At 34.8% G+C, this 16,363-nt stretch overlaps 1 protein-coding gene across 1 annotated transcript in view; it reads left to right on the top strand.

The window, feature by feature from the left end:
• The window catches only part of LOC135218367 (FGGY carbohydrate kinase domain-containing protein-like), a 42,925-nt gene extending 36,915 nt beyond the window's left edge, over positions 1 to 6,010 (top strand). The window contains exons 6-8 of the mRNA XM_064254624.1: positions 577 to 697; positions 826 to 985; positions 3,371 to 6,010. Coding sequence (XP_064110694.1) covers positions 577 to 697; positions 826 to 985; positions 3,371 to 3,464 — 375 coding nt within the window. The 3' untranslated portion in view covers positions 3,465 to 6,010. The remainder of the gene's footprint in view (positions 1 to 576; positions 698 to 825; positions 986 to 3,370) is intronic.
• The last annotated feature ends 10,353 nt before the right edge of the window (positions 6,011 to 16,363 follow it).

Here is a 16,363-nt window from a genome sequence, read left to right as displayed (position 1 = left end):
AAGCAATAAACATATGTGCACGTGCTCTCTCTCTCTCTCTCTCTCTCTCTCTCTCTCTCCGCCTCTCTCTCTCTCTCTCTCTCTCATATATATATATTATATATATATATATATATATATATATTAATATATATAGGATATATATATATATATATATATATATATATTATATATTTCCATGTTTTCTAATTCTCAGTACAGTATTTCAATTCCTGTGTACCTGGACGTAAAGTAGGGGTCGGAGGGATGATTCAGCATAAAAGAATATGTAAATTTGTGAAAATTCTTCCCTTCCTTATAACATGTTTATCTCTTCCTTCCAGTTTTTTAATTTCATCATTACTTTGAAGTCTCCCACAGTATACCAAGTCTGCTCTAAATTTATGAGAATGGATTTTTTTTTACTATACTGTATTTTGTTCATCATTGGATCTAGATGAGCAGATAGCTCCATCTGAAGAGTATTTATGTTAAAAAAATTATGACCAAATAGCAAAATGGATCAGACATTTTCTTGTATGTTTACTTTAGAACTAACAGCATGATAACACTAACACATTTGTCTTAAAAATGCAGTATGGAACTCGGCATATCATAGAACAGCTTACTTCATTTGGCCATGTTATATCATCCGTCCTCATGTGTGGTGGACTCTCAAAGTCAGAGTTATTCATCCGCATTCATGCAGATGCCCTGGGTGAGTATGCAATGCACTTATTTTTATTTTATGTATAAGATATATGTCACTGTTTGTTATGTATACTGTGTAATGAGTATTTGGCAATTAAGTTCCTTTTTTTGACATTTTCAATATTTCAACAATAGGTATTCCAGTCCTCATCCCTCACACCAAACAGTCTGTGCTCTTAGGATCTAGCATGCTTGGGGCAGCAGCTTCTTCAAAAGAATTCCCAGACTTAATCTCAGCTGCTGTGGCAATGGGAGGTAGTGCTGATGCTTTTCAACCAGTGAAAGAATTGAAGAGGTTTGTTATATTACTCTTTATATGGCCTTCCAAGCCTTGGAAGGAAGATCAACACCAACTTGTTCACCCCATTGTTCCAGACACTCTTGAACAAAATTATGTGTTAAGCAACAAATACATTAGAGGTGTACAATACTTGAGGGAGGGAAAGAATGGCCTGAAACCCCTTTTGGCATATGGATTAGAAACTTTACCACATATTCCATTGTCTTATTTCAGATTTTATGTCTTAATTGTCTACTAAACTGTGTACCCTAATTTGTGTTTGCACCTCTGCTGAATTTTTTAGTTCATTTTCTTCATAATCTAAATTCCCCTTTCAACTTTTATTCCACTTTAATTATGCAAACAGCTCATCTGAACAGTTTTATTTTTTCATTTATTCATATTCATGATCTATTCTTTACTTCCCAGTATAGAACATATGTACTAGGCCTGAAAGACATCAGTCGCAACTTCTGTTTTCTGAATAAATATAGGTAATGTAACAGATCTGTTTATCCAGAATTTTTTCATTTTCTTTAGTTACTCTAATTAAGAAACACCATGAACATCATGGCTGTCTGTTCACTGATGACTGCTGCCAAAACTCTTACCTTAGGTATTGTCAGTGGTTTGGGGAACAACTGCTGTGCAATGTACATCAAGGAAGTGGACTGCCTTGTGAGGGGTTTTAGACCCCATAACTTGCAGATGTATGGTGTGAGTCACCATGTGGGTGGGGGCCATGATGTTGGCAGCCCATACTGTGTATTAAAATAAAGAAAAAAAAGTGCTTAAGTCTTGAGAGTTCAAGTAATACACAATTGGATCGCAGATTAAATTATGTAAATGTAAAGAGTGGGTATTTTAGAAGACTTTTTGATTGGGGAGGACAAGGAAGGCAGAAGTGAAAGGTAGAACTGAAAGATACAAATGGAAGTGGTTAGGGTGAAAGTGCTAGTGGAAGTGACAGTTGAGGATGCAAGGAAGGCAGTTAAGAGGGTGAAGGATGGAAAAACACAACGAAGTTGATGTGATCACAATTTAAATATTGCATTATAGTGGTGATAGTGTGATGGATTGTCAAACTAGCATTTATGAATTATATTTTGATGACAGAAGTTTGTTCATGAATGGGTAAGAGGAAGAATTGCCCCACTGTATAAAGGTAAAGGTGATACAGAGACTGTAAGAATTATTTGGACATATGTAACATCACTTAAAATACCAAAGGATATGTAGGATAAGACTTCAGTTGAGAAACAAAGACGGTGTGTGGATTAAGTGTTTTTATAAACTGTATTTGCCAAATTGGGTGTGTGGATTAAGTGTCTTATAAACTGTATTTGCCAAGTTCAAAAATAAAAGTAAAAGCTGAATGTAACATATACAGACCTAAAAAGCTTGTGAAATAATTAACACAGGAAATAAGGTGGTTGAGACTGTATGGGAAAAAATATAAGTTTTTCAATATTATTAAAAGCTTATGATTGCAGTCAAATGTTTGTTAGAATGCATATAAAGAGGCAATAAGGAGATTGGAAATAATGTACAGGAGAAACTTAAGTTTTCCAGGAGGTTTAAAAGCTTGTGATTGTAGTTAAGTGTTCGTTAAAATGCATGGACAAGGGAGTGATTGTTAAAATGCATGGACAAGAGAGAAACTGCATCAAGGTAAAGTGGGTCTGAGACAATGCAATGGTGTGTTATGTCTTTATGGCTGGGGCAATGTGGGAAGTCAGAGATAGGGCAGTAGATGTAGGTCCAAAGTATTCTGGTAAGAAAATGAGTTGTGGATGAAGAGTATAGGCTGATGTTTTTATTAGATACAATATTGATTGTTTAGCAATGAAGAGAAGTTGTAGAAACTGGTTGAAGTCACTCAAAGCATTTGTAAGAAAAGAGTTCTGATTAAATGTGAGCAAGAGTCAAGAGTAAGGTTGTGACTAAATGGAAATGAGGAAGATAGGAGTGGTGAATGTTTATATAAATGGTGTGAAAATAGAAGCTGGTGTTTTATATCATATTTGGGAGTAAACATCACAGAAGTGGGTGTGCGAGAAAGTCATGCAAAAGGTTGAAAAGTGTGTTTATGAAAGCCAAGGTGGGAAGTGCATGAAAGGATTGTTAAGCTAGCTCTTCTGTAAGGATACAAAGTTCCAACATTGGGAATCTTATTTTTCTACTCATTTCTAATCTGAAAAAACTGCTTTTTTGAATGCACTTATTGTTTTCAATGATTTAATACTAAGTGATTTTGAATGGTTCTTTGGTAATGTTATGAGTTATGTAGTTTTATCGAAAGTTCCAGACATGGCTTCAATACTGAAATTTTTTTATTACATACTATACTGATATTTAGTTGATTTCTAATTACTTTGAATTTAATGTGTTTCCCTGTAGGTTTCATGATGGAAAGTATGCAGTTTTCCTCAAGATGCAGAAAAATCAGATGGAATATCATAGCATCATGGAACGCACTCGAACTGGCAAGTAAACTCACTGGTAAAGGAAGCCTTCTAATGCAGCTTCATTTAACTGCCAATTATTTGTATGTCTCTTCTGTGAAAGTTATATTTTTCATCTTATGAATTAGGTTGTTGTGCAGGAAGGTTCCTACAGTCGGTTTATTGACTTGAGGTTAATACCATTTTGTTATGCTGTTTAATTTAACCCTTGGTTACAAATATGTTGGGACTTAGCTATTAACTATGGGATTAACAAATTAAGAAAAATATACTTATGTATATTAAGACAAATATTGTTTGTTACCGGGATCATCATACCTTACACATAACTTACAACCAATGGGAATTATAATTATAGATAAGTGTGTGTGTGCCAGCCTAATTCATACCCAGGTTTTTATTTAAAACTACTAATAGACAGTGACTTTGGTCACCATAGTCCACAATTCAAACCCGAGCCTTTGGTTTAGAAACAACAATGAAGTGTAAACTTGACCTCTCCAAGCCCAGGTGGACAGTCAGTCACTTTTTATTGTTGTTTGTAAAGTTATAGCCCAGGTTCAAAATCTGACCAGTGCAGTAGCAAGCAAAGCACTTAAAATTATAATTCCCTTTGGTGCGAGTTATTTCCAAGGTTTGTTGAAGTCATTATTAAACATGTATGCATGTTTAATAGTGCTAAAAAAGAAATATCTTATTGTTTTTATTTTTACTACTCTATATATTATTATATCATTATATTATTATATCATTATATTATTATATCATTATAAAGATGCATTTGCTGTTGGTAGCTATTACATGTATTATTATATCATTATATTATTATATCATTATAAAGATGCATTTGCTGTTGGTAGCTATTACATGTATTATTATATCATTATATTATTATATCATTATAAAGATGCATTTGCTGTTGGTAGCTATTACATGAAAGCTAAGTGTTCTGTATGTGTCTGTTTTAGCTTGAAGTAGTTTGAGTCTGTGTGTTGTAACTGTCATGGCATGATGAATAAAGGTACTATGTTTTTGTATAAAGGTTATTTTAATATGCGAGGGTGACAATCGCATACAAGTTTAGATGAACATCATATGGTCTAGATGAACATCATAACACTGACTACCAAACCCCCTTATTGTTTTTGTTGGTGTAAAGTGCAGTTATATATATGGTAGTTTAAGCAAACCACATTGTCCATTATTAATAATATTGTATATGAGGCATATGGGTATATGAGGCATGTGGGAAGACAGAAAAGAGAATGAAAAAAATAAAAGACAAAGCTGCATGCAGTGCCTCATACAAGGTACACTCCCTCCTCAATTTAAGCAGAAAGCCTAAATTGATGAGTGGAATACTCTTATAACTTACTATGTGAATTGCAAAGTTTTTTTTTATAAAGTATATCAGATAGGAAAGTGAAAAAACTTCACTAAATATATAATTTCTTCTTCAGAAAATTATTAAACCACAGCGTCTCATGTCATGAGAGGCCACCATATGTAATACCTGAAAATATTTTTAACATGAAAATGAGATGCTTTTTAAGTGTCTTGATTAATGACCCAAGCTTTCTGCAACTCGGATATTTACTTGAAATTGTGTTCAGGCCAGCATGCATGCAGGCAGATTTCAGTAAATGTATGCCTGGTTAGTATCCAAGTATTTTGTTTGGCATTCCAAACTAGTGTATGACTGGAGAAATTCTCCGATTCAAAAGACTTAAAATAGCTTAAGTAACCTGACCAAACTAGTTTCACTCCATATTTTCTCAAGTTATTCACTTTTGCCAAAGTTTAAGTTAAAATAGGATTGAAATGGATTTACTTACAAGTTTTGCAAAATAGAGTGTTATCCAGTCCGTGCATGTTCTCCATAGGAGCAGCACAGCAATTTGTTCCTTATTCCTACTGACCTTAGCATTAAGGAAAATGTATGTGCAAAGTTGTGCATGCCTTGTTGGATCCTGGAAAATATAATACGAACTTTAGTTTAACTTTGCTGTAAAAATGTTTAGGGAATGGATCATGATTGCTTCAGTGAAATTTTCCAATACTAAATGCATTCAAATTTATACAATATCAATATAGGCATTGTCAGTGCAGCTATTACCTGTTTTTATTAGTTAAAGTCTAATTAGAATTAATTAGGTAGTATTCAATTAGTTAAAATTTTACTTCATTAGTTTTACTTCAATAGCTGTTAAGTATGATCGTGATGAGATTCTTAGCACTCTGGAGAAATGTACAACTACTTAAGAATATTTTGTTATATTTTTAAAGAATAATTAATAGAAACTATTTCAATGTGTTATATTTTTAAAGAATAATTAATAGAAACTATTTCAATGTAAAGTTGTTTCATTAGATTAAGTAAAGTGTAGGACTGTCATTTCTGGTAGAAGTTCATAATGTTTCACAAACAATTAAGTTCTTGTTGCTCACAGGGAAGATTTAAAAAATCTTTGTGCCCATTAGTGTGATAATCATTCCAGTCATGTTAATATTTCCAATGAGACTTTTATATCTTTATACAATATTACAATAAACTACTACTTGTAACTAACATGCAGTGTTCGTCTTTCATTCACACCTTTAAACACACAACTTCATGTAGCTATATGTACTGTATGGTTCCAGATATGTACCCGAGTACATACTGCCTAACATATTAAGGACTGGAGGTACTACGTATATTATTTTCTAACAATGATGTATCACATGTGCTGCAAAAGTATTAACTATGATAGGATTGACATATGCTTACAAATTTTGCAAATTATAGTGTTATCCAGTATATGCTCGTTCTTAGGAAGAGCGCAGTACACGATGGTTCCTTATTTCTCTTCGCCATACCCCGTTGAAGGCACCACTTCTCATCTGATCTCCTAGACCAAAGTATTTTTGAAGTTGAATGTGCCTCGGTAAATCCTGGAGAATATGTGGAGGACTTAGGTTGTAACTTTGCTTTAAAAATAGTGGAATTAATCCATAAACTCATTCCAAGTTATATCGGTACTATAGGCATTGCTAGTCCAGTTAATCCTATTTTCATTAGTTAAAAGTCTAATTTATATTAATTATGTAGCATTCAACTAGTTAAAATCTTTCTTCAGTACTACGCTGTCAATTGTGATGGTGATGAGATTCTTTTGACAAGTCTTAGCACTGGAAAAATGTTCAACAACAAATATTTTGTCATATTTTTCGGGAACAATTATAGAAACTAATAAGAAAATAAAAAGTTTCAATAGAAAGTAAATGTAGCACTCACTACTGGCAAGTTCATAATGTTTCACAAACAAGTTCTTGTTTCTCACATGGAAAATTTAAAGTCCTTGTTCCCATCAGTGTGATAATCATTCCAGTCATGTGTATTTTTAAAATGAAACAATAAACCTGTTGTAATTCACTTTAACTGTTATCTTTCATTCATACTTTTAAACACTTGCCTTCATATCATTATGAGCTAATGTATATGGGTCCAGATACTTTAATGCATACTGCCTAACATATTAAAGGTTGGAGGTATATGTTGTAACAATGATGTACCTGTGCACATGTGCTGCTGCAGTAGAAAAATTCTCTAGGTCACATCACTTACAACAGTTGAAATAACTTCACAAACTAGTGTTACTTCATGTTTTTTTGAGTAATCCACCATTGCTGAAAGCATTAACTAAAATATTATTGATCTGTACTTACAAATTTTTACAAAACAAAGTGTTACCATGTGAATGAGTTTTCTCTGTGGGAAGAGCCAGTAATTTGTGCATTATTTTTAGTGACAGGCAATATGGAAGTTGTGCATGCCTTGTTAGATCTTGGAAATTACTGAGAACTTTAGTTACAACTCTGCTTCAGAAATATAGTGAAATTACCATATAAAATCATTCAGCAGTATAACATGATGGGCATTGTCAGTGCAGCTATTCCTGTTTATATTCGTTTAACTATTAATATGGAAGCATTCATTTAGTTAAATTCTTACTTCAACAGCTATAATGTTGGTAATAGGATTCTTATGACAAATCTTAGCACTCTAGAAAACTGTAGAACCACTTGTGATTTTTTATATCTAATTTCCTGGAATAGTTTGTAGAAACCAACGGAATGTAAAGTACGTACGTAGTATTGTCATTACGGTAGAAGTTAATACTGTTTTGCCAACAATTATTCTATTGTTGCTTACAAAACACACTTGAAATTTTAGTATCTTTTAGTTTTATGATAATTTCAGTTATGTTAATTTTTCAAATAACACTATCTTTTTATAATACATTTCTTGTAATTCATATTTTGAACATTGTCTTTCATTCATACACCTAAAAATTTTACTTCATAGCATTATGAGAGAAGTGAGTTCAAATGCCTGAATATATGCTGCCTCACTACTTAAACTAATTCTTGAAGAAAACCTACAGTTTTGTTCACAACAAACAAAAAAACTTAAATGGTTTACAATTATGGCCGTAAACTTAACTTTAGGCCTAGATTGCAACTTCACGGCATCAGTTCAGACAACATTACAAGCTGCAGTAACTAACCTAGCCTAAGGTACATGAGAAATGGTCTACTTAGAATCTAAAAGTTATGTAACTGCTGTATATAGTTTCCACAGTTCAACAAAAGGCACATTCATTGTAACAAAAGAGAACACTAAAATTAAAAAGAAAGAAAAAATACATTTATATATATATTTATATATATATATATATATATATAGATATATATATATATAATATATATATATATCTATATATATATATTGAAATCAGATCAACGTCAAAAAAATAAAAGACAAACAGCTTTGGAAGGTATGAATTGCAATTCTGAGGGCCGTCTAAAAAGCTTTCAAGTGTATTACAACCATCACCGAGATTAAAGAAGTGTATCAGCAACAGAATTTTTAAAAAGTTTTTGGTGACGTCACATTCAGAATTGAGACGCTCAACTTCTAGGGACAAATAGTATAATTACGGTAAACTAATGAAAACAACAAAGCAAAAGGAATAATTTACTAAAAAAACATATGCAAATTTCTCACATTTTTCAGCCAACAAAAATCTGCAATGACAACGCACTATGAAACATAACATCCCAAAATAGTAAACAAAATACGTGAATGTACCGTGGCGGCAGCAGCAACATTTATTGGATGAGTCATCTTATCGGTCACATTAGCGACCTGATCTGACAAATAGAGTGGAATGGACTATAGAGTTTAGGCTAACCAAAGGCCAAGCACTGGGACCTATGAAGTCATTCAGCGTTGAAAAGGAAATTGAGAGTAGATATGTTTGAAAGATTTAACTACAGGAAAACCTCGCAGTTGTATCATAAAATAATTGTTAGGAGAGGATGGATAGTAAGATGGAAGAGGGAATATGAATGGAGGTACAGTAGGGTTGCAGGACAGCTAGGGGCCGAATGAATGCTACATTGAACCTTTAGTCAAGGTCTTTAGACCTTGCCTTTAGTAATGCCCACAGGGCATCACGTGAGGTGCACTGACGGAACTAATTCCCTACGGACTGACAAAACGGAAAACAAATTAACAGACTCGAAATTTGTGGGATTATGTTCCTGTCCCTCATGGGGCATGACATCATCAGATAAATTATATTCATATCACCCTTCTAATCGTTCTCTGTAAATGTGGGTTAAGAGAAATTCCCATTGATACAAAAGATTGAGGAGGTGATGAGTTACGACACCATCACCTTAAGTTTTCTACTTCTTATACTTTATTGGCTTGACCTATGGCAAGCTCTAAAACACGACCCAATGAACAAACTGGTCTAGTTTTGTTGAGTATTTTTGCTATCACATCATCAACAACAACTATTTTATTCTCCCAGTTTCTTAGATGGAGATCTTTGTAGTTTTCTCTCCAGCTTAAGAGATCATTCTAAAGCCTGGGTCACACATTGGCGATTTCAGACCGCGACTTTCGTAAAGGCTGGGTTTGGCGATCGATCTCCTACTATGGTCGTGTGGCTTGAGCTCAACAAAAAAAGAAAAGTCAGCCGATATTGACTCCATAACGGCTTCCGCAATGAACCATTACAACAGCATTGCGCAAGTTGAGATGAGATTAGGTATTTACGAAGTCGTACACGCAAGTCACCGTGATTTAGGCCACACCCACATTTAACGATTTTACAGGACGGAGAGTTCCGTGAAGGTATGACGATTTTTGACGATTTAGTAGCGATCTAATTACGTAATATTCCGACGTACGTAAGGGGATCGTACTGGGTCGCGAACATGGATGCCACCATATAGTCTAACTAAATCAGTATTTTTCATCTATCTCACATAGATTCAGTGTTTCAGAACCCCCATAAATCTTCATGATCGTATCGAGTCCTTTGTGTTGGCCACTTAATTGTGTGTTGCACGAATTAATTTCTATAAAAAAAAAAAAAAAAAAAAAAAAAAAAAAAAAAAAAGTCCTACTGCCAGGAGTGAGGCAGAGGACTCAGTGGCGCATGAGGTCGTCTTCGTGATTATGTAAATTCCCTTTTAGGGCTTCGTTCATTGGTAGGAATCAATGATATGCACTAATAAAACAATAAAAAATGCGTTTTCATGCTTCAGAATTTTTTTTGAAAAACTAAGTAAATTTCCTGAATAAAACTTGAAATTCAAAAATATTTTTATAATTGCCAAATATATTTTCTTTTAGTAATATTCAGTCTCATATTTATCAATATCTCAAGTTCTCAAGTTATATCAAGAATGCCTACTGAAACTTTTAAAGTATTTTACTCAAAATATAAAATGCCTTTTCATTTCTTACGCTTAATTCAGAACATGCTAATATATTGAGTTTGATTACAATGAACTCCCTAAAGAAAATCCTGTTAAAAACTGTAAATTTCGTGAATAAAAGTTAAGACTACATCTTTATTTAAGAGAATATATTTTCGTTCAAGTTATATTGTGTCATTTTTAACTATCTGAAGTTCTCAAAATATATCAAGAATACAGAAAATCTTAAATCCAAAACCGAGGCAGCTGTAGGCAATTAACTATGCCCTTGAACTACATTTTATAGGCTGCCGACACACTTGACACATTCTGTGCACGTTGAGGGTTTGTCAAGTACATGGCATATTGTACTGAATGCCGTAACTCGCCATTTTTTTGTGATCAAATGCCGTAATTCAAGAGGCCATTACGAAATTGTTGCGTGTTACGCTATAACATGGCAACTTTTGACAGTAATCGTGGAATGACAGCGACTATGCGCCATCCCTGGCGCAAAGTCGTCAAACTCGGAGACTTGGTTACGATTTATGCCGATTTATGGCGAATTGGTTGTAATGGGAGCGTAGCGGGGTCGTAATGAACTTAAGATCGGCCGTTACGATATTTGCGGTTTGAAATCGCCAATGTGTGACCCAGGCTTAATTCCCCAATTTAAAAATGGTAAAAAAAATATCATCTTTAGCAGATAATGCTGCTATTCAAGAGTCAAGACTGATTAAGTACAGCGGAATTTGGACGTGTTGAATATTGAACTTTGAAAATGTTCCTTGAATTCATCACAAAACGAATGCTTGCTCTACGACTTCACAACCAACCACAAATGCCTCGCTTCGGCATTGTCACTATAAAAATGTAACGCTATACGACAGTGATTAACAACAATAAATAAAAAGACAAAACTAATTGACTAGTTTCATGCACATGCCCTAAAATTCAATCGTGAATATTAATGATATCTTCACATTTTCAACTATTTCCTTCGATACACAGAATACCTGTAAAGCCTATTCCAGCATCTAAAAAAGGCTTCATAAAATGGATCTGGTATTAGAATTAATTTGTAATTTTGGGATAGCAATATGAAAAACTGTTGAGTTTCCTGCATGTCAGAAGTCTTAAAATTCTTTTAACTACTTCGTGCTCTTAGGAATCCTAAACCCCCCTTGTTCTAATAATATTGAAGGTGGTCTGAATGCCAAGATGCAAAGTACCATTTCTAGTCAACTCAGGCCTGTTTTTGGACGACAATTGGGTTATATGCTGAAGAAATTGCTAAAACAGCGGTAAACTGAAGAATATTCTGGTTTTACTAAAATATTCTTCAGTTTACCGCTGTTTTAGCAAAAAAAAAAAAAAAAAAAACTTTTCCCAATTCTATTTCTTGAGCATATAACCTAGGTAATTGTCGTCCAAAAACAGGCCTGAGTTGACTACAACTGGTACTTTACCGGGGTTTCTTGTCATCGGGATTTTCTAAGCTAAGCTAAGCTAGCTTGACTTTAGCCACTTCCCTTGTCCAACGCAACTTTGCACAATTCCCAAAACTTTAATTTGATTCCTAATTAATATACCGATTTCCTTAAAAATCTAACTAGTAACCCTGGAAAGTTGGTTGATATCGAGATGATTCTGAACGTTGACAGTTAAAGATGCAGGTTCAGTTAGCTGTCTACACAGCAGTGTCAGCCTAGATATTTCAAATCAAGAACCTAGATCAATGGAAAACCACTCTGAACCATACAACCAAAGAGAAATTGTCTGATGAATTCAGCATACCATACGATAGACCTCGATATTGTGATAAAGTCACAAGGCCGGCTTACCTATTTTCACTCTTGACATATTGGAAGTCGATTCTATGCATTTCAGGGACCGTGAGTCATCTTTTTTCTCTAATATCTTTCAAACTAATTATTTGATCGAAATGGTACTTTAATACAGCGTACAAGACACCTCCCCCCTAATTTTTGGTAACAGTTCATTGTCAAATAGTGTTCGTTAAGGTGCTTACTCTTGACTTTTAAAGGCAAAGTCGTTTTGTTTCTTTGTTTGTATGGTGTTTTTACATTGCATGGAACCAGTGGTTATTCAGCATCGGGACCAACGGTTTTACGTGACTTCTGAACGACGTCGTGAGTGAACTTCTATCACCAGAAAAAAGGCTAAGTTGCGGCAAGGCCAATAGAATTTATAAAATTCTATTGGCCTTGAGTTGAGGAGTCAGCAGGTCTCGTTTACAGATTCGAACGTCTACTATCCCCCTTCCTTTCCCTCTCCCTCCCTTTCTCTCACTCTTTCTTTATCGCTGTTTTTCTGATTTCTCCCCCAGCCCCCATTCTTCTCTATTTTACAATATGTTTTCCATGATATTTTTCATTACCAGCGATAACTGGAGAGTCATAATGAAGAGGATAGGGAGGTTTGACAATGATCATAATAATGTTAAATTTTTCCCAATGTATTGTTTATAGTATCCTCGGCGTGTCGGGTAATACCGTAATGCTAAGGGGTTGCCTGTCGGCTGCAGCACTATAAAATATTCAATGAATAATTGATGACGGATTTTTCATCGCTGTCATGGCCGCCAAGTTACTTAGTCCACGTCGTTGCACGTTAAATGTATGTTTGTTGTCCAAGAGAATGCTTTCGTTTTGTGTTTGTTTTGTTTAAAATGTACGTTGTAGCTTCCAAAAGAACGCTCCCTATTTGTTTAAATTGGGTATATTTAAAAAATTGCGTATTTCATTACTAAATATTGCTAAACATTCCTTATATGACAATTGTAGTGTGTGTTTAATCAAGTAAATTGTGTTTTTGTCTTAAAACGAATATTGTTTTCCCCTTTGAAATTTCCCCATCCCCTGTTCCTTGTCACCCACATCTTGTGCTGTGTCGTATTTATGCCCTCCCTTTTTCTGAGTTTATTAATATTTTTTAATATACAAACTGTACATTGTTGTACCAATTGGTCTATGTATCTTGTCTGCACAATTTCTGTGAATTTTGAGTGAACTGAGATTTATATATACGGAGCCGTTTGAATTTTTTGTGAGAGGAATAAAGTTCTCGAGTACGCTACGAGTTCTCTTCTCTCCCGTGAGAAATTTGAGGATTCGCGGATATAATGTCTCACGTAGACGGGCCAATGGCCCACACTAATCTATATTGCAGAAATACATTTGCTATACGACTCTAAACCATATAAAAATGGGGAAGTTAACAATAGGTTAAGGATCAATCTTAATAGAAATGTGAGACGGTCCAGAGCCTTCGAGGATAAATACTGGTCCATGGATAACACCCACAATCCTGTAGATCCCGTAATTATCAACTTCCACAGCGATAACGATGATGATTCATCCCTAGATTGTGACGAAGACTGTGAATAAAGTTCCTGTGATATTCTTAATTGTTTTCATCTCTTTTCAACGTATGATAATAGGTTGTCGGTTAAACTGTGATTTAATTTTGGTTACCTGATTGTTACGGGGTAATAGTAAAGTAAACATCTCCGTTTTCTTTAAGATACACTTGTGAACTAGGGTAGACTTGAGAATTCCTATCATTCAAATTCATAGACAACAAGTAGTATATTCAGATTATATAAGTCATGAAATCTATTGATAAATATTTATCTCAAGCATTTTTGGTCAGTTGCCATCAAGGAATAAAAATCCAGCGACTTCAATTATGACAGTTTGCGATGCTGCAAAATAGATACTAACCTGCGGAAGACATAAGAAAATTGATTTCTTAACTGATAATGAATGAGGCGAAAACTGGATACCTTCTTTAAAAAAAAAAAAAACTATATTAAATGCCTTTAAAAATGGCAATAGGTAACACTTACATTAATGATAAATAATATAATTCAAGAGGCAAGAAACTCCACTCATACACTAAACTCAGTACGGCACAAGAATGACATCCTTATTACTGGCGTTAGATTAGTAGAAACGAAATGGCAGTGCGATATGAACAGAGAAACAGATATACAATGATATGATAGTAGTTTTCCCCAAATCATAGCCATTTTCTATTTTTTTCTCCTTTACGGCAATTCACCTACTGAGTATTAAGGAAGTAGACAAAGCTCCTCCTATTTGGGGGATTTAGGGGAAGTGAGGAGACCGTGGTGAACAGGGTGACTGTCTTTAGCCTACTCCCATTTAAGAAAATACCATAATGATTAAATGAGCACAGATTCTACAAAAACCAAAATACTTATTACATTCAAGTTCACTTGATATAATATAATAGGCAGGAAAAATGGGGGTGGGGGGGGGGGGTAGACGGGAAGGCCAGGAAAGTGGGTTGAGGGAGGGGGGAAAGGGTGAGGGAGGGAGGGACGGAATGTGTGCAAAGCACGTTCGAAAGCATAGGTTGGCAATGCTTGGCAGCCCCTTGTAAGTCAAGAGTAAACGCCGTAACTAACACCATTTGACAATGCGCTATGTTAACCAAAAATTAGGGCGAGGTGCGCTGTACACTGTATTAAAGTACCATTTCGATCATATAATCAGTTTGAAAGATATTTGAGAAAAACGATGACTCGCGGTCCCTGAAATGCACAGATTCTTCCGAACACTGAGAGATCTAAATTACTGTCAGACAACTGAATCAAATAATTTCCCATGAAATATTTGAGACCAAGGACTTTTTAATGATTATTGCCACGAGTGGCAAGACGACCATACTTTATCGTGACATCTCTTAACTTCTTCATTATCAGAGTCCCTGGAAAGTAGGCAAAATCTATACCTTCCTTCATTTGCCGAGCCATTCTTATTATACATTACTTAGAAGCTAAGTAACGACAATGAGATTGTCCACAAAAGTTTTGATTGAATTTTCATGAAAACCTCTTCACCAAACTGATTAGTGTGATGCTTGATAATTTAAAAATGATAGTTTTGTACCTCTATGCAACTATCACATTTCCTTCATGAAGAGGCAGAACCTGTTGTTGTCTCTTCTCTGGGTAAAATTTTATTCGTAAAAATGCTAGCTTAGTACCACTTAACATGACCACATCATTAGATCTGAAACTATGACACTTAATTTCTCAAATTTAGTTGACCACTGCATATGCAGCTTCATTTTTAGAGAACAGTTAAAATACAGGATGAATTTTAGTAGTGACGTTGGCCTATGCGGAATCCAAACAAACTTCTTAAAATCCCTAGGTTTGGCATTTACTTTCTTGAAGATAATTCCATCATCTGGTATTCGATGAAAGACTTCACTACTAAGTCATCCTACCAAGGGAGATTAATATAATACTTTCTATTATGTCTTTGAGAGTGAAGCCCTCTTTGAATTCTTCAATTTTGGCAGTGTCATATAGAGAGACTTAATCACGCTCATCTTGACAACTCAGCGAGTCTGAGCTGAACACTTTTTTGAGGTCTTGTTTAAGAAAACTATCAATGGATAAGACCTAATACAGGACAAATGATTTCTTATGCAAAAGCACCAAACTAACTTGGGTGGAGAGAATATCTTGCTGACGTGCAAGGACCGCTCAATATTCCAGTCTAGGACATTTCGATGTGTACTTTAATGTTATTTGCTGACAGGTGACACTTGGTTTGGATGAAGAAAATTATTAAACATCCAAAATGAAAAAGGCCCTAAAGCGATTTCCAAGCAGAACCTACCACTCACTTAAGAGATGTAAAGGTCAGGAATAAATTGTAATATAACTACCCCTGCTACGCCTTTAATGGGTGTACTGTCATCCCGAGTAGGTCCAGCTAGCGAGTAGCTTTCTTAAATGATTATGTTGACAGCCACATCATGCAGTGAAACACTTAACCGAATGTCAAAATAGGGTCAGCAAGCAAAGCATGAGGTTGTTTCCCGCTCCAAAAAATTAGACATATCAGACACTCCAAATTTATGCTTGGACGCTCTTAGGAAAGTGGTTACATCATAACAGGTAAAAGGCAGGTTTGTGCACCCTTTAAGTTCTTTAGCTATTGCCAGATACAGACAACTTCTCTTGACATTGTGTCTAGTAAGCACTTAATATTACGAGAAGTATTTGCACTATGAAATCTGACGGACAAAACAGAAGCAGAGCGGTTGATAACTGGTTTTTCCGAGCTGCACATTTATACAATGGTCTCGCAGACCCTACACCACT

Source organism: Macrobrachium nipponense, chromosome 9 (genome assembly GCF_015104395.2).
Source record: "Macrobrachium nipponense isolate FS-2020 chromosome 9, ASM1510439v2, whole genome shotgun sequence".
Lineage (NCBI taxonomy): Eukaryota > Metazoa > Arthropoda > Malacostraca > Decapoda > Palaemonidae > Macrobrachium > Macrobrachium nipponense.
This window is presented reverse-complemented; position numbering and strand designations above follow the sequence as displayed.